Source organism: Lethenteron reissneri, unplaced genomic scaffold, assembly GCF_015708825.2.
Source record: "Lethenteron reissneri isolate LAM-NWPU_2019-01 unplaced genomic scaffold, ASM1570882v1 scaffold_1233, whole genome shotgun sequence".
In the NCBI taxonomy this organism is placed as follows: domain Eukaryota; kingdom Metazoa; phylum Chordata; class Hyperoartia; order Petromyzontiformes; family Petromyzontidae; genus Lethenteron; species Lethenteron reissneri.
In genome coordinates this window covers 4,697-30,489 of record NW_026890930.1, presented here as the reverse complement: position 1 = coordinate 30,489, position 25,793 = coordinate 4,697, and the positions used below count along the sequence as shown (strand labels likewise).

Here is a 25,793-nt window from a genome sequence, read left to right as displayed (position 1 = left end):
AAAACTGTAACTTTTCAAGTTGAACATGTTTTTCATAATCAACGTTTTTGGGTTTAGATCGCGTTATTTATAAATGTGTCGTAACCCTCCACCACCCGACACATTTATAATAACGCGATCTAAACCCAAAAACGTTGATTATGAATAACATTGGTCGCGAAAGCCTACGTGTTTAAACTGAACATGTTTGTTCAACCCTATATCTTAACAGGTATTAAAGAACAACAATATGGGCAGTCTGCTGAATGGGGAGATACAAATACATTTCATGAGAGCTTATCGGCATTCTAGCTATCAACGCTACAAACACCCAAAGTGTTGTAGATGGGAGCATGACAGCTGAGCCATGGGCGGCCAACAACGTACACTTAGCTTCAGAGGTTAAGTTGGTTTGATTACTCTCACTGGCTTTCCCAGTCATGCCTTGCAGCTGCATGATGATCCAACGGTTGTGCTTCGATCACGTTCCGTTCTCTCTCGCCTGTGTGACAGTGCGTGTTAAAATAAAGAGTCCTGTGGCATTTAAGATGCCATTATTTACCAGTTTCATGACTAGATTCTCTGAAAAAATATATATCCCCCAGAATAGAATGTAGGTGCAATATTTTTTTGTATATATGTCTGATTTTTGTAACTGGTGTGAACTTAAAAAACGTAATGTGCATAGCATTTAAGAAAAGTATAAATATCTGTACTCTTTGGTTATTTCGGTAAAGTCACGTAGAACTAAAATTAATAAAATCATAGAGTACGAGGTTTCGATTGCAACACAAGTAACCGTCATCAGGTAGAACTACATTTGAGAGAGAGACCAAAACACAGACACGGAGACAGACACACAAACCGAGAGAGAGACAACACAGAGACACACACAGAGAGACACACAACAGACACACAGAGAGAGACACACAACACAGACACACACAGAGAGAGACACACAACACAGACACACACAGAGAGAGACACACAACACAGACACACACAGAGAGAGACACACAACACAGACACACACAGAGAGAGACAACAACATAGACACACACAGAGAGACACACAACATAGACACACAGAGACACAATGCCTCTGTGTCGAGGCCTTGAATAGACGGGGGGGGGGGGCAGAGAGAGAGGTGGGTCTGCTGGGGCAGCTGCTGGAGCAGAGAAATTAGCCTTTCAACGGATAACTTAGGGTCTTGATCACAACTTGGTGTTTAATGTATTTGAGGCCAGTAGTGGTTTAAGTATATTTACAATGATTGCTAATAAGGCTTACATAACAATGAAACATGTTAAAGAAACATAGTCTTTGGTTCTTTGGTAAAGTTACGTAGATAGAAAAAATAAAAATAAAGTGACTAATCTAGATTTGAAGTTTCGTGACTGCAGGGATCCATACTCTTTGGTTCTTTCGGTAAAGTCACGTAGGTATCAAATAAAATAAAATCACGACGTTTCGGGTGCAACAAAAGCGCCGCCATCAGGTGGGACAACCAGAGCAAGAAACAATTGCTGAAGTGGGCAAAAGGGCTGCTGTAGCAAGCAACACAAGCAGTCGTCCGCTTGTGTTACGATCGAACCGAAGAATATTAATTCCTGCAGTCACGAAAGTTTGAAGTCAAAATGTGAAATAAACATTCTATATTCTGGCGAGCCGTATTGCTTCTGATGACGATACATTATTTTGGTGGGGCATAAAAGCGAATCACAAAAGTAAAACACGTTTCACCTGATTTGCAGTTTTTTTGTTTAAGTCATTCAATTGCTAAACCAACTGTTTTTGTTTTACTAAATACATTGCCACAACATTGTTTAAACTTTCCAAACTTCAAGCCATGAACGCACTTTCATGAAATGCTGTTTTTATTATAAAGTGACGAATACACAGGTCTTCTCGCAACCACTTTCAAACCTTAAAAAAGAATGGCTCATACACACTATGTGAAGCTCTACTGGCAAGATGGCCACAGTTGTTATGCGTACAGTACCAGCCAATGTATGCATGCAAAAGCAGGCGTGTTAAATTTAGACAAGCGCTTGGAAGGTGATAAATACAAAAGGAATTATCAATAGTAATTACTAAGTAAGCTACTGAAAATAAAAAATTGTAACCACTTTCCCATTAACTTTGGAATAAATTACTATATAACGTTAGATGCGTTAAACAACATGTCCTTGCTTCTTCAAAGTAATGGATACAGGATCATAATTTAAAAATAGGTGTATCTGGAAGATGAACCAGTATAGTCGTTTCTTTGTCTATAAATAAGTAGCGATCCCTGCTATCCAAATTCAACTGTATGGAATATTTGCACGCTCATGGAGTGGAATGGTGGCATAGTGGTTAGCACACTGCTCTATGAACTCAGAGATCTGAGTTTGATTCCTGGCCAGAGCTAATAGTGAGGTGATATTGGAACTGGTTATGAAATAACCTGCAATGACTAGTGTGGTGAAGTATGGTCAAATAACACCCATGAACAACATGGCATGGGTAGGCCTTCATCCAGCAGTGGATTACCAAAAAAATGTAAGTTATAAATATTATGGTACACACAGAAAAATCGAGAAATGTTGTCATGGTTATATAAAATTAATCTCGTAAGCATGTCTTTTAAAAAATGTTTCGACATCAAAATATATAACAAATGTTAATATACATATTCACAGCTCTTGAAATGACTTTAATGACACCCTGGCTAGACCATAACGATGACTGTTTGAATGAGGACCCTAGAGGATGTGTGTGATCTTACCGGCTGTTGAATTTCTCTGGGTGCTTCTCTCTCATCAGGTGAAATCTGTGAGCTATTGAGGCATCCTAGGTGTGAAGAAACAATGAAACTGTCAATAATGTTTTCAGAGGCCAATCAACAAATACAAAAATAGTGAGAAGCTGTGTTTGTTATTCCCCATACACCACTCAAGTGATAAAACTGGTAATTAATTTAAAACATGATTCAAATGTGCATACAAAGAGAATGCAAAAACACATTAATTTAAACATTCATTTAAGCCACGATAATTGTCAATTTGTATGCACCTTTCATTGAAAAATATACAATTTTATATTGTACTGATTGTACAATATCTGAAACATGTTTTAACCATCAATTCCTTTTATCAGTGAACACATTATGCAGTTCAAATATACTCTGCTTCTCTATGCTTTTAGAGTAGAAATAAATGACAATCGTGCATCAAAAAATAATATGCCCTATCTCTCACAGTGATCGTATACAGCTAGACCAAGCATGCTTGCAATTCTATTCTTGCCCAAAAAATATACATTCATTTCAAAAGTATAAAAATCTTGTTATATATGTTTTACATTTATATCATTATAACACATTGGACATGTGCATTATCATTGTAAATGTTGAACATTAAATTGATTAACAATGTACAAACAGCCGCATTAACTTTTATTGTACACAATCACACTACATCAAAGCAGTTCATGCAATGTCAGAGCGATTATATTTTGCTACAAATTTGGGTGTCAGCATTGATTAGTATGTACACGGCCCCTGCTCACACAACGCAAAACAGTTACCCACAGTGCATTACACAGCTTTCAATCAGACACGCAGGAGGATATGTGGTCGCATCGGATCTGGATCTCATCTAAATTCAAACGTCAATGTTGAAGAGTCTCCCTGCTCAAATAAGCCTCGGGTGATTGGTGGTGGCCCTGAGCCGGTGGATGGAAAATTCTATATTCCTCTGGCAGGACCACAGTATAATCACTGTTGTCACAAAGCAATGGTCATTTTGTTGACCGTAGTGAAATGATACGTTGTCTCGACCCCTGACCAATATTGAATCCACAACCTTCCAATCCTGAGTTGGGCCAATTGGCCAGTTCTAAGCACAATCTACCCACAGTGTGTGCTTTGTCAAATCTCTGGTAAATCTGTGTCGACTGATGGGGCTGGCTCATGCTTGCAATAGAATTAGCTTTTAAGCTTTGTTTAACTTTTTTGTGTCACTCATTTGACAAAACTCAACGAGTACCAGTGATTTTGCAAGTCTGCTCCTATAACGTGTACCAAAACACAACGTATTTATTTTTTTAAACTGAAAAATTGAAATATTGTGCACTCTGTCCTGTATAAATTCCAACATGGCGAGCCATGACATGCAAAATATGGAGCCAATATAATGAATAATGTCATGTGCATTTAAACACTCTAATTTAGTATTCTAATTTTAAGTCCAATAAGCACTAATTAAGATCGAACGGTGGCACAGTGGTTAGCATGTACTGTGTTATGAGCATCGCTACCCGAGTTTGATTCCTGGCCACAGCTATCTGTACTAGTCCTGGACCCGTCTTTGACCAATACACACAATGTGGTGTGGAATTTGGTCAAACAACCACCCTGCAAGCAACACAGTATGAGGAATCCATCATCCAGCAGTGGATTAACAACAAACGGTCAATTATTATAATTTGCACTCTTATTTAATCATATATGTGGCTTGGTTGCAACTGGATAACATGTATATCTTCAGGTAAAGCATTTCTGCCTCACGGTTCAAAGCTTTGCCAGTTTCTGGACTGGTTCAAGTCGCCTCTTGACTCCTAAATAATGTGAAGTAGAATGTCTTGACATTAAAGTAGCGTCGTTATATGGCATGTCTTCTCTTATAAACTGTGGGTCCAAAACGACCCCGTCACTCTGAATATGAGCAAGCAATTGTGTGCCAGTGTGAAGGAATGATTTTCTATTATATCTGCACACGAAGCAAGTCTCTAAAAAGAATTGAAGGAACTATCGTGAGTTATTTATCTAGAAGCAGGTGATTGTGAGCTGTGCTGTCACCTATATTTGTTTCAAAGTTAACAATTTTGTAGGCATGAAAGGAAAGGACATCCTGCAAAATAGGTTTTATATTTGCTCGTGAGAGAATCCTTGGTGTGTGAAAAAAAATACCAGTGTTTACATTATACATAGAAACACTTATGGCCAACGTCATTTGAAAGTTAAATGCGTAGTCTGTGATAAAGAAAAACAAGCAAAAAGGGTTTAGTTTATGACCCTTCGGATGAACTATTTTAACTTCAACGGAGAACCATTGCCTGAAAATGTCACTGCTTATTTTCCTGAGTCATAAGTGTCCCTCAACACGAAACATCTGTCTACAACAGCTGAACAATCTTGTCCATGTATTCATATTCTTAGGTTTTTTTCGGTAAAGTCACGTAGGTAAAACATTTAAATTAATAAAAGTAAAATAAAAAATAAAATAAAAATCACGACGTTTCGGAGGCAACACAAGCTTCTGTATTGTCCATGTATGCATAATAGCTTGAAATATATTCCACGTATAGACCTCCTCAAAAAAATGCAATGAATGTATCTTGGATACCATAAATATTGCAATTTACCACACAATGTGCCTGGCTATGTGCCCTTTTGGCTAATAAATGTAAAAAAGACATTGACCTGATATTGACAACTGCATATGTGTGGTATGAGTCTAACCACAAGTGACACGTATTGATAAGCGTAAAACTCTATTACACTGCCTTCCTTACATCTCATCTTAATAATATTAATAATGCACTGCTACTATTCTATTTATATTCATTTATATAATTTATAATATTTTTTATTCAAGAAACAATTAATTCCAGCACTTGACAATTCATAAAAACAGTCAGTGATAACATAAATCAGCTACATGTCACTTTATGTTTAAACGTGTACAGTTGCCCTGTATGTATTTCCACTCATATTTAGTTTTACTGGTAGGAACCACCTGGTTCCACCAGCCCACAGGGGATTATTGTGTCCGTCCATCGTTCAGGGAGGGGCTGGGTGGGGAGGGAGGGGCTGGGTGGAGAGGGTGGGGCTGGGTGGGGAGGGTGGGCTGGGGCTGGGTGGGGAGGGTGGGGAGGGGCTGGGTGGGAAGGGTGGGGAGGGGCTGGGTGGGGCTGGGTGGGGGGTGGGAGGGGTGGGGCTAGGTGGGGAGGGGCTGGTCACCCCGTGGTGCCCTTATAAAACTCAACGTTTAACCTACTCACGCCGGCTTGTGCCCGCCCTCACAGTCGGGCATATTTGTGGAATAAACCACGCCGCTGTTGACCCTGGCCATTGACCGAGCAACCCAACGTTCCTACCAGCTCCCTCCACAGGAATGTGTTATATTTCTACTTGCTTTATGTATGTTTAACTTCTTTTGCACCATATGTAGCTAACCGTGCTAATCAGAGGTGCAGGGGAAAAACAACAAACAAAGTTAACACAAAAAGCAGTTCTAAAGAAATTAGTTTTCAACCTAGATTTAAAATTGCATCTCTCCTAATATCAGAAGAGGGTTCCAGACAGCCACAGAAGCGCATCTGAAAGCACGCGATGGACTGGCCCTCTTTGTTCAATGGCTTGCAAAAAGCCACTGCGAGGGTGACCAGAATCTGCGTGATGGTGTATGCTCCTTGACAAGATTTGCAAGATATTGTGGTTCATTTGTGGCGAGCACTTTGTGCGTAATGTGCGCGACCTTAAATGTATTCGTTTAGCAACCGCAAGCCGATGCAGCCTAGCGAGCACTGGACAGACATGGTCGGATCTTGCAGTACCCATCACGGGATGTGCCAAATAATTTTGTTAACGAAGGTTGGCGGCTATTCAAATGTATTGGATAAAAAAAGGAATGAGATACCCTGGAGAGAGATTGTGGGTTTATCTGCGCTTCCGGAATTGCTACGAAGCAGCAACAGGCACCTGTGAAAGCGGCATCCGTGATTGCTAAGACATCTGATCCTCACCCGTCTCGCTGGTGGAATATTCAGCACTGAGGACAATGCACGGGTAATGATTACCGGAGTGCTGGATAGGAAAACTGCAAGGTCAAAGGCACAGGAAATTGTAAATATTTAATTATCACTTACCCATCCCTGAGGATGTCATTGCTTGTGAATAATAGCACTCTTCTTATCTTTGTTAATTTATTTTAATGAATATATTTAATATTATTGTTTAAAGTCATTTATACACTTTTTTGGATTCACGGTGCTATCGCATGTTGAGAGGTTATTATTTAATAATACACGAGTTGGGATTTGTACATCTTTTCCATCATTCACAAGTGCACTGTGTTTAAGCACTGTTTAAGACGAGGCTTTAGTGCAATGATAGTCAAATATTTAAAGTATAAACTTTTCAAGCACATGCATTTGCTATATCATACTTGCCAACTCTATGCCGAACACTCCCAGTGTTGATTATTATGTATTTATGTATTTATTTCCAAAAATCCACAGTCCCTTTAGCGGACTCGTAAATGAAAATAAGTGGTTACGTCGTATAAATGACTTCATTTTGTATTCATTATTTACACAGGAGTTAATGTTTTGTTTTTATTTACATGTTGTAATGGCAGTGTGATATATTTTATTAATTTAGTATATGCCGGTAAATATAATATTATTGTGCATTTTCTCCCATAATGTACTTCACAAATATACTTTTATGCCCAATGCCCACACACGTGCTCAAGCACAGCCCTGCATTAGCTAAACAGATATTATTCAATGACGGCTGCAATTAATTCTGGTAGCTGGTGAAAAAGCCATGTCACCACGACCAACCTTGAGACAACAGGGTCGGGCCTCAGGATGCTGTGGTCAGCCAGTAACGTGAGGGAATGACCCACTCCTCTGCCCGATGCCACACATCCCCAGACTTCCAGATGTATCACCTATACTTACTGCCACTTTGAAACATTGTGACCCACAGTACTTAATGCAATGCTTTAGGCCAGCCTCCATGAGCAATCATATGTAAAATCGCTCCCATAAATCAATAATTGCCATTTTTATTTTTATTCAAATGTTTCCATCTCTTTTTTCCTCTCTCTAGCCCACACAGTTGGAGTATGTGATGCATATGATGTCGCCACGTTCTAAAAATCATGTATATACTGTGTTCTAACCGTTTGTACTATTCTAGATTTGAAGCTTTCGTGACTGCAAGGATTCATATTCTTAGGTTTTTTCGGTAAAGTCATGTGACTTTACCGAAAAAACCTAAGAATACGTTTGTACTATATTGTAAAATAATGCTTACCTAATCAACATTTAATTATCCATTTATGTATGTAGTACGGTAATTTTTCACCTATCCATATATTTGTACATTCGTAAATTGCGGTTTTGTTATCGATTATTACATGTCTGTGTATTTATGTTTGTTCTGTATGCCGGATAACAAAAACAATCATATGACAATCAAGAGGATTGATAATTCACCTAAAAGTCTTCACCTTATTTTAAGGCAAAGCAATTCAGACCCAAATCTTGACTGAATAGGTTTCCTCCGGGTTCTCCGTTTTATTCCCACAGCTAAAGAAACATGTACAAATGTTAACTGGTGTTGGCCAAACAACATGTCCAATGCTTAACAATCCCCTGCAAACATCGCCCCCTTCCTGCGAAAACCTGGCAGGACCCTCCTAAAATGGGCTCTTGAGACTCGGTGAGCGCTGTCCTGGCCGATTCAGCGTAACGTGTAACAGGACACAATGTTATGGGGACCTCATTTGCCAGTAAAAATATGATAATTGGTTCTTTACCCTTCTATCTGGCAACAAAACTGACACCTTTTTGCAAGGAGTCATGTTTGCATAGACCGCAATACCTGCAGTCATAAATACAAACAAAAGACATAACTCTGATAATGTGCACTGTCCTTGAAGTTGATTGGTCCACACCCGAGACAGCTTTCCTTCGAGCCTAGTCTCATATGGGTTGGACCAGATGACGCCAAAAGGCGCACAACTCAAGGACAATGCACCATCAGAGTATGAGAGCTCGGGGCAAGCATCTACACTATGGGGACCTCATTTGCCAGTAAAAATATGATAATTGGTTCTTTACCCTTCTATCTGGCAACAAAACTGACACCTTTTTGCAAGGAGTCATGTTTGCATAGACCGCAATACCTGCAGTCATAAATACAAACAAAAGACATAACTCTGATAATGTGCACTGTCATGAAGTTGATTGGTCCACACCCGAGACAGCTTTCCTTCGAGCCTAGTCTCATATGGGTTGGACCAGATGACGCCAAAAGGCGCACAACTCAAGGACAATGCACCATCAGAGTATGAGAGCTCGGGGCAAGCATCTACACTATGGGGACCTCATTTGCCAGTAAAAATATGATAATTGGTTCTTTACCCTTCTATCTGGCAACAAAACTGACACCTTTTTGCAAGGAGTCATGTTTGCATAGACCGCAATACCTGCAGTCATAAATACAAACAAAAGACATAACTCTGATAATGTGCACTGTCCTTGAAGTTGATTGGTCCACACCCGAGACAGTGCACATTATCAGAGTTATGTCTTTTGTTTGTATTTATGACTGCAGGTATTGCGGTCTATGCAAACATGACTCCTTGCAAAAAGGTGTCAGTTTTGTTGCCAGATAGAAGGGTAAAGAACCAATTATCATATTTTTACTGGCAAATGAGGTCCCCATAGTGTAGATGCTTGCCCCGAGCTCTCATACTCTGATGGTGCATTGTCCTTGAGTTGTGCGCCTTTTGGCGTCATCTGGTCCAACCCATATGAGACTAGGCTCGAAGGAAAGCTGTCTCGGGTGTGGACCAATCAACTTCAAGGACAGTGCACATTATCAGAGTTATGTCTTTTGTTTGTATTTATGACTGCAGGTATTGCGGTCTATGCAAACATGACTCCTTGCAAAAAGGTGTCAGTTTTGTTGCCAGATAGAAGGGTAAAGAACCAATTATCATATTTTTACTGGCAAATGAGGTCCCAATAGTGTAGATGCTTGCCCCGAGCTCTCATACTCTGATGGTGCATTGTCCTTGAGTTGTGCGCCTTTTGGCGTCATCTGGTCCAACCCATATGAGACTAGGCTCGAAGGAAAGCTGTCTCGGGTGTGGACCAATCAACTTCAAGGACAGTGCACATTATCAGAGTTATGTCTTTTGTTTGTATTTATGACTGCAGGTATTGCGGTCTATGCAAACATGACTCCTTGCAAAAAGGTGTCAGTTTTGTTGCCAGATAGAAGGGTAAAGAACCAATTATCAGGACACAATGTCCTTCGATCGAGGACAGCCACATCCATAATATTACACAAATATACTCATAAATTGTCAGAAATATAAAAATGAATATCACATGCGTTGCGTTGCAGAGTTATTTGTGATGCCGTATAGTGCAAAGTGGGATGCATTGTGTTGTTCACAAGGGACGAGAAACTCGGATTTACAACCCACGACACATGCAAGTCATTTTGTGAGATAAGCAATATCACGTGCCCAACATACGAGTTGTCATTGTCCCATTGTACGTTCGTTCAACGAGTACAGCTGATGTTGCTGGACAAAGGTCCAAATCTACTTTGTTGGATTGAGGTCTACGTATATTAGTTTGACAGCTACTGCAATGAGTAGTACTATTGAACTTATGTTGCGATTGCTCCAAACACACGAGTGTTCCTATCCTGTGGGTGTTCCCAGCTCATCATTCATCAATCATGTTGATGAAGAAAATGAGCGCAACATGCTGTGGGAAATATAAACATTCTGCAGGGACACTGGGTTTGATGGACAGCTCCATGACACATTGTGATTGAAATCAACTATCTAATGTCTAGAAAATATTAATGTGGTTTACACTTAACATGACATGATTGATAACACAATTGGGATGTCATTTTTTTACGGGGTTTTTAGGCTTAGCATACAATGTGCTTTGAATTACGGCACCTTCAGCATTTTACAAAGCCCAACTGAGTATGATGGAAAACACCTGTAATCCACTGATTTGGGACAGGATGTGTTGGTCATCGTGGGATCATATATGAAATATGACACTGCATAGGTTGTAAGGTGCCTATAGGTGTGGCAGTACACTGAGTAGAATCCTAGCCTGCTTGTGTGGAGTTTGAGTGTGCTTCACTTATATGCAGGTTTCTTACCGGCACTCCATGTTGCATTATTTGACCAAAAATTCCAAGCAATGCGCGCTTGAATTATAATGTTTACATGCAGTCAAGCTCTCTTGGGTAAACAATCAATAATGACAGTATTATTTATGATTGTTTAATGGTTACTACAAAGTATGCATGCATGGATGGCTGTTTCAGTGGGTTAATAGCCATGTCAGCGTCACTAGTTCAAATTTGTAAATGACAATAAAACCCATCACAAGAGAAACAAAAATACAACAACCCTGGGGACAAGTGCCATTTTTTTTGCTCTGGGTAACTTCCTAGGCACAAATAAGGTAAGCAAGTTTTAATAAAATGTCTATGATCTCTTTCATCCAAAATGATGATGAATTTCGATTTAAAGCGTCGAAACGTCGTGATAATTTTTTATTATGTTTTATTTTTGTTATTTTATTATTTCCCTTCTACGTGAAAATGATGATGGTTTTATAAAGTTACCACTTTTAGTGACATTTGTACTCAACTTAGTAATGTCCAGCTTTTAAAAACATGAAATGTCACCAAAATACAAACTAAAAATACACGTGCACTTTTTTGGATTTCAAAGAGAGTTTCATGTGGGGAAAGTAAGAAATAAACATGATATCAGGAAATGTTATTCCACAAGTATTCCCAGTCAATAACTTTTGCTCGTGTCATTTGGATTAGATGAATGAACAGATGCTTCCTTCATTACCCAAACTGGTTTTAACCTCAAATTTGGCGTTCTGGGTCAGGCCGAACGTTGGGCATTTCTTTCCGCCTGTCACACTTTTCAGGCGTTGAAGTGAGGAATGTCATCTGGTGTCCACCCTATTAATTCTGCTTTTCCTGTTGGGCCCCCCAAGACTCCTACAATTCTACCCTCCTGAAAGGTTGTGGTGTATTTTCAACCAATCAAAATAGGGGGAGGTGACCAGCCAGTTATTATCCAACCACATGAGTCTTGCGGAATAATCAGGACAAAGCAGATAACATATAATCAGGGTGTGGGCCAGGTGATGCCCCTTAATTCAACTCCTGAAGATGCCCGCGGTAGTGCATGGCAAAAGTGCAAGTGAAAGAAATGCTCATCTCACGACTAAACCCTGAAGGCCATGCATGAATTATGAGTGGCTGTGAAAATCTACACGTGAAACTGGTTTCACAAAACTTTACCTGTATTCACAAAATTTTACCTGCATTCAAGTTGTGTCTGTTTATGAAACAAAATATATATTCACGCTGAACACCGACTTTTACATTTGTAACATAAAATGTGTATTTGATACATTCGGATTAATTTTAGAAATGTAATGCCAGTTCCATAATGTGAAAAATGTGTGTTTTGTGATGTATATGCAGTAGGACACTGTTGAAAAAAGGAGTTTAACTGAATTAATAGCCTGACATTTTATCAATATTAAACGTTTCTCATAATCTATATTATTAGAATTCACTGTTGATACAGCATAAATATAAAGGGTCTGCTTCGTAGCCAAAAGGAAAATGACATTTAGGCACAATCAACCAAAAGGTTCCTTGGACCAACATTTTCCAGGAGCATTTGTTTAAGAAGGCAAGCCCTGAATTCATTATTATATTACAAGGCTCTTCAGAAAAAAATATGGCTTGCTAGACAAATGCTTCTGTTATTAAAACAGCTGTGAAAAAGTGCTTCATAGATCATCAGATTCCTCGAGTATAAATACAGATTCTTATTCTAAAGAAGATCCAACAACAAAAACACCCGTGTGAGCATAAAATATGCCAAAGAATCCCCCAGATAGTGCATAGACTCTCGGTGGATGTGCTGCTGTTAAAGCCTGCATATTGGTGGTGCAGCCAGCAGCACGCATGTCTATCCAGTGCCGGTATTTATACTGCAGCTGGTACTCCTTTGAGGGCGAGCCAACCTCGCGGAGGCCCAGGACACGTTCCGATACCATTTGACACAGATGTCATCCATGGCGAGGAATCTAACTCAGGTCAATGGGTTCGTAGTGCGATCTGCAAATCACTCTGTTGTCTCTGCACCCCCCCCCCCCCACTCTTTCTGTCTCATATACTATACTCATCAAATACACAACTACACACAAACACACATTTCTACATGATAACAGCATAGAGTTACTGGGCAGATACATAATGATACAAATAAGGATGCTCATCATAATATATCCTGACACACAACAAATTACAGCTGTTGTCAACAAAAGGAGTCCAACTTGAATTTAAAACTTCAGAGAACGAGGCAATAAAACAAAGCACAGCCTGTACACAATTTACCACAGCCCTTTGTTGCTACCACACACACTGTGATGAATACTAGTCATTTTACAACTTCCCCAAGAAATAAAATATTCAGCCCACATCGAGGTCTCAAGATATTGCCATCCATTTGCACTGAAAATTAAACTTATGCTCATTTGAACATAAAATTAAACGCCGTGTCATGCATCAGACACACATTAAGACCTTTAGCTTTTATTTTCACTGGGGAAAAAAGTTAAGATTTGGAATCCGTCATTAATCCTCATGTTTTAAAGAACTGGATTTTGCGTAACAGTCGTAATCATTGCACTGAGCGCATTACATTGTGGCTGTATATTATCTCTCGGCCTTAATGGCTTAGAGTTTGTGACCTGTCGCTTGTAAATTTTCCATTCTTGGATTCAAGGCCAGGACCTATGAGACCGAGGCTGAGCCACAAGGCCAAGCCAAGGTCAAAGCCAGGAGTCTTTTAGATTAAGGTCAGTGTCAAGGCCAGTCAAGGCTGCATCCTCTAGGCTGAGGCCAGTGCCAAGGCCAGGACCTCGAAGCCAAGTTCTTGGACCGAGGCCACACACCCGAGGATAGGGGTCAAGGACAAGACCTAAGGAAATGTCCTGAAGCTGGCATTGAGGGCGAGGGCTGGTCTTGAGGACCCAAGACTGCAATTTTACGACACCAACATGCGAAACAGTGGCTTAAAGTTATAATTCCCAAACTACATCAACTCGAAATGTTTGAAAACTAGTAAAGTATGGCTCCTTTCATTTAGTCAACATAACATAAGTAAATCAGCATCACGAAGCTGCCTGTTTTACTACGACTACAAGTTTTTGTTTGCAAGTGGAAGAACTGCTGCTATTGTTCACTGTTTAGTCTCACTTGACTCTCTATGGAACTATATTAAGCATTTCAATATATTCTGAATCACTACGATTTCAAAGAATAAAATATATACAGTAACACCTCCATATTCGAGGTAAATGCGTTTCTGGAGCTTCGTTCGTATGTTTAAACTTCGTATACTGAATATGTTATGACATTTGTACTATGAGGATGCGTTCCCAGCCTTCGTAACTTATTATTTCATACTATAAACACTTCATAGCTTAGCATTCATATTATAATAAAAATAATTTGTATTGAAAATAAAATTACATGTTATGGTGTACAGTATGAAAATAAAACATTGACTTAAATAGAATAAATATCTTGAAGGGACAATTTAATTAGCATTTATATAGTACCAAAGATTGATAAATGTAATGTTTTAGTGATTTGATTTATTATCTTAGTAAATTTTTTATTACCATTCAAATAATGGTAACCATTAAAATAATGGTAATCAATCCAAAGTTTGTTGTACTGAAACCTCGCATGTCGAATATTCTCACAAGGAAGTATTACTTTTCTTCAATGTGAATAACTTCCAAGAAAATCCAGGCCACCACATTTGTAGCTGGAGCACCACCTGCTGTAATAATACTGCATCGTCTGGAAACTCGAAATGATATGCCCATGACAGGATGTTGGAGAAGTGTGAATGCACAAGCGAGAAGAACGGGGAAGATTAATCCAGAAATACGCGATTGCCCATTCTCACTGTGTGCCATAGCAGCAAATGTGTTGAGCTCAACTCGGGAGTCATCGTCATTCTGGTGGTCCTCCCTATATTTAGTTCCTCTCATATAGAGAAATAGATTTGATGGGGGCGGGCGGGGTTATTTTCTTTCATATTTGGATCCAAATCTCCTTCATCCACACGTTACAGACATAAGTTTTATATCAAATGGAAGCTATTAATCTTTGAATGTCACCTGCGGGAATGCAAACTATTCACGAGTGTCTTCTTGGTTCTTTCGGTAAAGTCACGTAGAAGGGAAATAATAAAGTAATACAAATAAAACATTATAAAATAATTCTCACGACGTTTCGGCCACAACGCAAGCAGCCGTCCTCAGGTGAAGAACGGGTCTGTCGCAAAGACAGCGTCTATTCACGAGTGTTTGTCTGTTACCAAATATTTCAAAATTACTCGAAAGCCAGAGAGAGCGCCGCCTACTGGTGGGGCACGGGAAGCGATCGGCACGCGGCGGTGAGTCGTCGGCCACCGTGCACGATGGGAAGATACCCGAGTGTGTGCATCGCAATAAGAACAACTTGGACAAATAACGACGGTTAGGGTCAGACAATGAAGATAAGTGTATAAATTTCGATTTAAAGCTTTCGTGACTGCAGGGATTCATCTTCTTGGTTCTTTCGGTAAAGTCACGTAGAATGGAAATAATAAAATAATAAAAATAAAACATAATAAAATAATTCTCAGAATTATTTTATTAAAAAGAAAACATAATAAAAGAATTCTCAGAATTATTGTATTATTTTATTTTTATTATTTTATTATTTCCATTCTACGTGACTTTACCGAAAGAACCAAGAAGAAGATAAGTGTACTGTGGGTCGTTTCAAATTGCCCAATCCGCATTTATTTATTTATTGTGCAGTGACCCTGCGTGTCACAAAACACGGCACAGGCAAAACAATTAAGATAGGGTGCAGCAATTAAGCGATTAGAATTCAAAGAAAAAATAAACTGTCACAGTGAAGATCCCGAGGCTCAAACTGGCAAACTAGAACAACGTAAAAGAGGATCCTATGGGTAGCAGGAGAGAATCTCCCTGCTGCCCTTCACAGCTCCCTTTGTAGTCTTTACAAACATTGCTGTATCCCGTGTTGGTTTACATGATAGTACAGTAAAACCTTGGATTGCGAGCATAATTCGTTCCGGAAACGTGTTTGTAATCCAAAGCACTCGTATATCAAAGCATTCGTATATCAGTTGTGATCACGTGACGCTCGGCAGACAAAGCGTGTCCGTACTTCTCGTATTGTAAGACCTCGCTCGTTTATCAAATTTATACTTATTTAAAAATTTTGCTCGTCTTGCAAAACACTCGCAGACCAAGTTACTCGCAATCCAAGATTTTACTGTACAATAGTCAACCTATATCTGCTTAATTTTCCTGAAGCCTAGATTTGTAATTAGTCCTATGATCAGTCAGGAGACAATCCACCTAATCCACTTTTCACTGCAGCGAACTTCATATTTACCTTTGATTAACATTGATTTGTGTTTATGTAATATTTCAGATTCCTTGCGTTATACGGTAGTTTTATTTTTATTTTATTTTAGGTTTGTTCTGATTGCTGTTTACTTCATTGCTGTACATTTGTTTGACTTCCCACCTGGTGCATCATAAAAATAAACTTGAAAACGTAAACACCAGGACACACGTCAATGGCAGCAAAGCCAGAGTTGGGATAATAGTCAAGTCCTACCATGTAAGGGTGCGTGAAGGAGGCATGCAGACGCCATGGAATAATGATCGTGATTAGAAGGGCAACACCTCATATAATCAAAGGTGAACACCTACAGACACTCAAAATCTTAAAATAAGGCTGGGGATTCAAGAAATAGTAAAAAATGTCAAGGCATCATGCACAAGCAGGCATAGTCAGGTGCTAATCTCTGTTGGTGGTAGAGTCTGTGGCTGAAATCCTACATTCCTAAGGCAGGGAGGGGGCCAGTCTATCCATACGACAAGGAATATGCCAGAATAAGAGCTGCCGTGAAAATGTGTGCGCATGTGACGATGTGGTGGTAGAGGGTGGGACTTGCCACGCCGATGGAGAAGTAGTTGTTGATGATGGAGTAAGGTACAGGGTCGCCCTTTTCGTCGAGATCCGTGGCAACGACCTCGATACTCCAGCGGTCCAGCATGAGCGGAGTGCTGTTCTCCACGTCCTTCAGGGTCTTGCGCAGGCTGCCGCCCTCATAACCTGAAACAGACCAACATCTTAAGCCTGCCATCCCTTTGAGGGCGATAAAATAAATACCACGTTGTAGGACGTGTAGAGTGGTAACAATGTGCAGATAATGGTCCCTCCACCAGAATTGCGTGAAATTTCCACCATTTGCTACTGATAGAGATAAGTGCCGCCTCATTGCGCTTTGTCTGTAAAAGCAGGGCATTGTGTGCTGTGCCAAAGCCCAATCTCACTCGGCCTGCAACTAAACATAACAGAATTTTAAGAATAATATTCACAGGAGTAGACCGTTCCCACAGTGGTTGTTCGTACACTGAACTATGAACCAAAGGAAACTGAGTTCGATTCCCGGCAATGGCTAACATCATTGGCGAGTGAAATATGAACCAAGTCCTAGATGCCTCCTTCATCAACCTGCACTGACAAACATGGTGAAGTATAGTTAAACACCCCTCGTGATCGACATGGTGTAGAAATCTCCAGCAGAAAGTTAACAAAAGGGCTGTAAATTATTTAATGACTATCAGAATACTCACAACAAACTGTTATTTCAATGGTTAATGAAGTTTGTTGCAGTAGAAATGGTGTATCCCAAATATATGAACATTAATATGTTCAAGGCATTTTAGTTAGCATTGGAAATGGATTCGTGCTATTGAGTGCTTAAACACTAAAATGGCATCTCAAAGACCTTTACAATGCAAACAAGAATAAAAAAAACACATTGAGGGAAACAAAGGAACATTTCAAGAGGAATAAGAAACTGAAGAAGAAACCCATTTTTGACATTTTTTGTTGTCCCCCCTGTTCCGCCACCTCCGATTCACACAGTCGGATACGCATGATGCGAACAATGCTCAACATGCATACATAGGGGAATGGAATCATGAAAGGCACCTGTACATACACACAACACAGGGTGCCACAGTCCAGAAAACGAATGATGTCTAAGAAAAAGGTCCAATAACAGGTAACGGGACAGGATAGCACAGACACCATATTAATACTCTTAGTTCTTTCGGTAAAGTCACTATGTAGGTAAAAAATGAAATTAAAATTAATAAAAAATAAAATAATAAAAATCACGACGTTTCGGAGGCAACACAAGTCTCCGTCATCAGGTGGGACAGTCACAGCCAGATTGGCTGCATTAGAAAATCTGGCTGTGATGCAGCAAATCTGGCTGTGACGGTCCCACCTGATGACGGAGACTTGTGTTGCCTCCGAAACGTCGTGATTTTTATTATTTTATTTTTTATTAATTTTAATTTCATTGTTTACCTACGTGACTTTACCGAAAGAACTAAGAGTATTAATCCTTGCAGTCACGAAAGCTTCAAATCTAGAACCATATTAATAGATTACAGTGCATGTAGGTTTTGTCAATGTGAGCATTGGAGGACCGTCGCTTACCACCACCCCAGTGCAGACACCGAGCCAGATCATTCCCTGTGCCAAGAGGAAGGACTGCTACAGGTGGACGCTTTGGCAGAGAGAGTTTGTCTGGAAAAAAAAGTGGTGTCAGTACAGATATAACTCATCCACTACATCGAACGCTATTTTGACAAAGTTGTCATAATGACGTATGATTCTGCAGTGCCGATAGGAAATTCATTCATTTGTTACGTACCGATGCAGTCCAAAACCCAGCCCACAGTGCCGTCCCCACCGCAAGTGAGCACTCGGAAATCGGGGACGTCACGAAAGAAGTTCAATCTGTCAAAAAATTTGCATAAATTAAGGGACGATCTCACATACAATGCACTGTATAGTCAGTCAATATAAGCATAGCTGCTCCATGTGTATGCTAGGCTGTAGCCAAGGCTACATATGCACGGAGCTCCTCAGTATATGTTCGAGGCTTTACATTTAAAGTTTCTGTGTGTGTAGCTTGGGCTTGTGTTTGCTCTGTGCATCCCAGCCATGCATTGGCACGGGTAAGAGCCAAGCCCAGGCCAGCCTCCACTAGGCCATTCATGCCCCACACGCCCTCCCGTCTTGCCTGAACACCACATCAGGATCATGCTGGGAATCAGGCAAATTCTATTTCAAAGGATATTCCGATCAATACCGGTCGGCAGGTATTGCAGTCAATTCCAGCAGACCGGCAGCACCAAACGTATTTAAAATATATGGCAGATACTTAGGTAATACGTTTATTGGCTAGTATCAACACCAATACCCGCCAGCCAATATCACCACAATTGCCATTGAAACATTACATAGGCATCGCCATGAATTTCCATCGTGATTTCAATAGGCCCTCCAGGTGCCAAGGGCCCACCCTTCTTGCCTGAATATCATGCTGGACTCCCCACAGCCTGGTCCCTCACAGCGATTCCATAATGCAGCCAATCCCACCATCCCAGAGACAATTGTATTTGATACTAAGATTGGGCTGGCGACTCCAGGCTAGAAATTATGAGAATCATCCAACTATAGTTTTTACCATCGTGTGTCATACCAGCAGCTTAGTAACAGAACTAGGCCCATTAGTATGAAGACTAAATGCCACTAAATTAAGGAAAACATTACACGATGTGTTAATTTGTCAAAAGTATATGTGAGTCTACCACATGCAAGAAATGAAGAGCTATGTTCTCATGAAATGGCTTTAACGATATGGGTCACATCTGCAAAATGTTTCTTATAGACCAGTGGCTGAACAGTGAGTGCTCTATCATTGGTTCATGTCTTGATGGAATGCAAGACGTCATCTGCAAGATTCCTGGCATTTGCATGCTAAGTATTTTGAAAACACTGACATTCAACAAAACATGCTTTTATACGGACCATCTATTGTCTCCTCTTCTTGGTTCTTTCGGTAAAGTCACGTGACTTTACCGAAAGAACCAAGAAGATGAATCCCTGCAGTCACGAAAGCTTTAAATCGAAACATCTATTGTCTGTTTGTGGGTTTGTTTGTGGGTTTGTGTCTCTTCAAGCACTTGCGAACAATTTGCCTCTCCAACGGTGGGGTTTACGTGAAAAATAAATAGCCGGTACCACGCCGTAAGCCCCGTGGTGAGCAAGTGCTATTCCTTTTTCACATCCGTCAACTTAAAATTTGTTTAATTAGCGATTTAGTGCGATTTGTGCACGCTTAACATGTATTTATTTATTTATGACGCGTGCACGACCATACCAACTCACGCGCCTTAAAAATGCTATAAAAAATACACTAAAATCTGACGTTAATTCTTCACTGTGTGATGTCCCCCCCACCCTGATGCGTGCAGTTATTACTACTATACAGTCGCTAGATGCTACCACTATAGGCCGTAGATATTACTGCAGAGCGGCCGGGGAGATCGTAGCTGGGGGGGGGGGGGGAGGTCAGGTGTAGCAGCCCAGCCTGCCAAGGTGCCACCTCGGCCGGCTGGACATTCTAGGCAAGGCCGGAGGCTCTGCACGGGACTAGGCCTCACCACACCACTCTGTCAGGTGAGTACTTTGTGCTATAGAGTCGATAAAAACTGCTATAGAGTCAGCATGTACTACTGCAGTGAAAGCAGGTACCACCACAGTATGCACTGCTGTAATCATAGCAGGTACCACCACAGTATGCACTGCTGTAATCATAGCAGGTACCATCACAGTCAATACGCACTGCTGTTAGATTTTTAAGAGAAGTTTTTAAATATTTTTAAGACCCGAGCAATGCCGGGTACTTCCCGCTAGTTTAAACTAAATCGGCGTTGTAACGTTTCTTATAAGTGAGAGTCTGCGTTGTGCATAGCCAATAATCGAACCTGGATCACTGATGCCATAACGCGGTGAGCAGTGCGTTAACCATGAAGCAATTGCTCCAGCTTTCATATAACTCCGCTCACATAAATACGCAACCATGCACACACGCACATATATGCACGCGCACACGCGCATATGCACCCGCACGACTGAACTTGCTTTTCTCATAGATTTTCCCTGTACTGCTACTAACTTTTTAACAATAACTTCTGCTGTCACAGATGTCCAATCATCTATAAGGATTCATGAAATTAAGAGAGAGAGACTATAAGTATATAAATCAGAGTATACGATTGAGACCAAGACTTGTAGAGTTGAAGCTCTCATTCAGTTACAACTGGTTGGATCATGCAGGGGCCTCCATGCAATTCTGTTTCAGTGGTTTTGTATGCTTTGCATTTTCACGTACCCTGGAAATGGACCGCCTTTATTGAGGTTATACACTTGCCGAGGATTGAGAAGGTATTGAAACTTTCGGAGAATTCTGCAAAAATTGAGTGAAACAACGTTAATGAAAAACCTAAAATTTGGAATGCACGTTTGCTATCTATCAAATCATTGGTTAGAAAAAATATATTCACAAGTTGTGACAATGCTTTATAGCTGTTACAACAGTCTTAAATATAAAATATCCATTTTGTTCAAATTACTAATGACAGTACTGTGCATGCAATGTCTTCTTCAGTGTTAAAATAAGAAAATTACAATAAATTTCGATAAAATTTGCTTATATTTTGATTAAATAATAGTTAATTTGAAGTGAATCAAACTGTATTCATTCAAGCTGATTAACTTACAAATCGGTTCTCTTTAATAATTACCAGACAAGCCATGTACCATGATTTCTATGTATTTTATAACTTGTGCCATATTATAACTGTCTGTGATTGGGTAGAAAATGTCACATGTAGTTGCTTTCAATAACAAAACATTTGTTAACTGCATCCAAAATACATTTATTAAAAAATACATATACATGTGTATAGTGTTCACACAAATACCCAATGGAAAATGTTACACTTTCAAATATTTTTTATGAACTTTTATTGAAAAAATTGAACTTACTATAATACAAATATGAATTACAAAACCATTAAGCTGCATTCCTACGTGAGATTGTCACCAATTGATGGATTAGCCTATAAAATAAAGCTAAAATATTAACTCTGTCAAACGGTGCAACAAATGTTTGAAACATATCGGCTTAGATATTTATGCATACTGCGTTGCAAAGTAATTTTTTTATTCATATAAAATTAAATTATGTATTTTGTTAAAGCCATTTAGGCAAAATGAAGGTTATAATTGAACTTCAAGGGTAACTACAGCAAGCTTAATGAAAGCTGTGTACGTGTCATAATATGTATTTTATTGGAACAAACATATACAATTTAATTATGTAAATATTAATTAGGAGGAATTCAATATATCCAAAGGTTTCTTTGAGCAAATGAGTTTGTTTAGCCATGTATTGTCAGTGCTCTCTTACTTTTCTCCTTGTTTGCCTCCACTTTTTGGATTGACAAAAACGAGCAAGGGGTGGGTGCCAGTAGTAGGTGTAATCTACAGACACATGCAAGAAAATATCATCATGCAATAATAAACCACACAATCAACGTAAAGTTGGAAAAATCATCGCTGCGATTTTGTTTTGGAAACAAATTAATTTCAAATGCTTTAAATGTTGTTCACCAAAACGTTGCCTTGACACAAGATATATGTGACTCAGTAAGATGCCGTGATGATGTAAGAGTGGCACTTGGGGGTGCAACAGTTGAGAAAGTCGGCAGAAGAAAAGAAATAACGGCACGGTACGGTGATACATATGACATCGGTTGTGTTGAACTCTTGCACATGATTAGCTGCTACCTAATATACACTACTTAACTATAACACAATACTTATCGACTATATATTAAGTTTGCATAGCTACAATGTCGTAACAAATATCACACAATAGAACTTATCTATTTCGAAGCATTGCCTTTCAGTGCAGGCTCCACAAACAAAATCATTTTCCAGCTAAATAAACTTCCTCAATCTACCAAGCATGCACTCAATTGGGGTGACATGTGCAAAAGTCTCAAACATAAAACATTTTCTGAGCAGCAGTGTCATGTTTGAATGTTATACGGTGGTCGAGAGTGAAACAACTATCTCATGCTCTATACGCTGTACCTGATGGACAACGTGCATATCAGATGTATTAGGCGAACGTGTGTGTGTGTGTGTACACTCTGCGGTGTTTTGAGCACACCATGTTGCTGTGGCTTGACAAATGCTGATGGTGCCAATGCATAGAAGAAGAATATCGTAGGCAGTAAATGTTGTTGGCACATTCCTGTATGTACAGGTTAATTACAAATGGGGGGAGGTTATAATTAATGCAAATCAAATAAAGAAACGTGAGCATTATACTTCAACTGACATTTGACAGAATGGTTCAAATATGATTGGGATGCATCTGTTGCGACAGAGCATCATAAAATGTAATTCTCATTTGGCCCCATATCTACTCTCTTTGGCCTTGCTATGTGTTATGTAATGTAGACCATTGCCCAGTATGTATTTATGAATGTTAAACTTCTTTTGCACCGTACATAGCCAACCGTGCTAATTTGAAGCCTAATCTATACTTTTCCTTTTAACATAATGTCATCAATGCATGTGTTGTTGTTTTTTTCAAACAAAGAAACACCAGCAGTAATACCAGAGGAAGAATACTTTCACAAGTGCCAGTGAGTCAATCTTTGCATCTGTGTGTTATTAATATTGAGTGGTTGATTGCTGCACCACCCAAAAGCACGTCTGCAGGCATGAAGAGCATATTGCCAGATGACCCGCTGAATATAAGACTTCTTATACACTCACTAAGAAATCTGAGAATACTAAAAATGTATCTGACAGTGTGACTGAATAGTGGCAGACACGGAGGCGCATGGTAAGCAAAACACTCGCTCACAGCACACGGAGGGCAGATCCAGATGTCTCAAATGCCACTGCAGGAAAGTGGAAGGTTCACTCACGAGTGACCTGGGAGCGTGTGGTATACAATTGATGATTATTGCATGAACAACCTCTCAACCTAATTTATTACAATAAAACATGTTAGATGTTAAGAAGAGTCACAAGAAAACTTAGAACAAATCTGTATTGATCAATACAGAGTTGTAAACACTACATTTGAAAACAACTAAGATTTTTTTTTTTTTACAATTGTGCATGATGAGGCTTGCGGAATAACATGTATTCACCATGAAGAAGCGGGATTACCAGAGGTGTGGACTCGAGTCATGTGACTTGGACTCGAGTCAGACTCGAGTCATGAATTTGATGACTTCAGACTCGACTTGGACTTGCATAACAATGACTTTGTCCCACCTCTGAGGTGTGGACTCGAGTCATGTGACTTGGACTCGAGTCAGACTCGAGTCATGAATTTGATGACTTCAGACTCGACTTGGACTTGCATAACAATGACTTTGTCCCACCTCTGAGGTGTGGACTCGAGTCATGTGACTTGGACTCGAGTCAGACTCGAGTCATGAATTTGATGACTTCAGACTCGACTTGGACTTGCATAACAATGACTTTGTCCCACCTCTGAGGTGTGGACTCGAGTCATGTGACTTGGACTCGAGTCAGACTCGAGTCATGAATTTGATGACTTCAGACTCGACTTGGACTTGCATAACAATGACTTTGTCCCACCTCTGAGGTGTGGACTCGAGTCATGTGACTTGGACTCGAGTCAGACTCGAGTCATGAATTTGATGACTTCAGACTCGACTTGGACTTGCATAACAATGACTTTGTCCCACCTCTGAGGTGTGGACTCGAGTCATGTGACTTGGACTCGAGTCAGACTCGAGTCATGAATTTGATGACTTCAGACTCGACTTGGACTTGCATAACAATGACTTTGTCCCACCTCTGAGGTGTGGACTCGAGTCATGTGACTTGGACTCGAGTCAGACTCGAGTCATGAATTTGATGACTTCAGACTCGACTTGGACTTGCATAACAATGACTTTGTCCCACCTCTGAGGTGTGGACTCGAGTCATGTGACTTGGACTCGAGTCAGACTCGAGTCATGAATTTGATGACTTCAGACTCGACTTGGACTTGCATAACAATGACTTTGTCCCACCTCTGAGGTGTGGACTCGAGTCATGTGACTTGGACTCGAGTCAGACTCGAGTCATGAATTTGATGACTTCAGACTCGACTTGGACTTGCATAACAATGACTTTGTCCCACCTCTGAGGTGTGGACTCGAGTCATGTGACTTGGACTCGAGTCAGACTCGAGTCATGAATTTGATGACTTCAGACTCGACTTGGACTTGCATAACAATGACTTTGTCCCACCTCTGAGGTGTGGACTCGAGTCAGACTCGAGTCATGAATTTGATGACTTCAGACTCGACTTGGACTTGCATAACAATGACTTTGTCCCACCTCTGAGGTGTGGACTCGAGTCATGTGACTTGGACTCGAGTCAGACTCGAGTCATGAATTTGATGACTTCAGACTCGACTTGGACATGCATAACAATGACTTTGTCCCACCTCTGAGGTGTGGACTCGAGTCATGTGACTTGGACTCGAGTCAGACTCGAGTCATGAATTTGATGACTTCAGACTCGACTTGGACTTGCATAACAATGACTTTGTCCCACCTCTGAGGTGTGGACTCGAGTCATGTGACTTGGACTCGAGTCAGACTCGAGTCATGAATTTGATGACTTCAGACTCGACTTGGACTTGCATAACAATGACTTTGTCCCACCTCTGAGGTGTGGACTCGAGTCATGTGACTTGGACTCGAGTCAGACTCGAGTCATGAATTTGATGACTTCAGACTCGACTTGGACTTGCATAACAATGACTTTGTCCCACCTCTGAGGTGTGGACTCGAGTCATGTGACTTGGACTCGAGTCAGACTCGAGTCATGAATTTGATGACTTCAGACTCGACTTGGACTGCATAA

General features: G+C 40.2%; 1 protein-coding gene across 1 annotated transcript; it reads right to left on the bottom strand.

Annotated features, from left to right (window-relative positions):
- Positions 1 to 2,715: 2,715 nt before the first annotated feature.
- On the bottom strand, positions 2,716 to 25,546 carry LOC133361775 (diacylglycerol kinase beta-like). Its single transcript, XM_061580769.1, has 7 exons — positions 24,055 to 25,546; positions 22,290 to 22,363; positions 21,210 to 21,284; positions 18,681 to 18,766; positions 18,464 to 18,553; positions 16,902 to 17,062; positions 2,716 to 2,814 (listed from the first exon to the last, which is right to left on the bottom strand). Exons 1-7 carry the CDS (start codon positions 24,055 to 24,057, stop codon positions 2,746 to 2,748), a joined length of 558 nt encoding a protein of 185 aa, XP_061436753.1. The 5' UTR covers positions 24,058 to 25,546; the 3' UTR covers positions 2,716 to 2,745.
- Between the last annotated feature and the right edge of the window lie 247 nt (positions 25,547 to 25,793).

What these genes read in the sequence shown, in the direction of transcription:
- LOC133361775 (XM_061580769.1), bottom strand. An exon ending in AAAGGCGGTCCATTTCCAGG is followed by an intron (nt 18,767 to 21,209) that starts GTACGTGAAAAT and finishes ATTTTTTGACAG; the next exon opens with ATTGAACTTCTTTCGTGACG. An exon ending in CTGGGTTTTGGACTGCATCG is followed by an intron (nt 18,554 to 18,680) that starts GTACGTAACAAA and finishes TTTTTTTTCCAG; the next exon opens with ACAAACTCTCTCTGCCAAAG.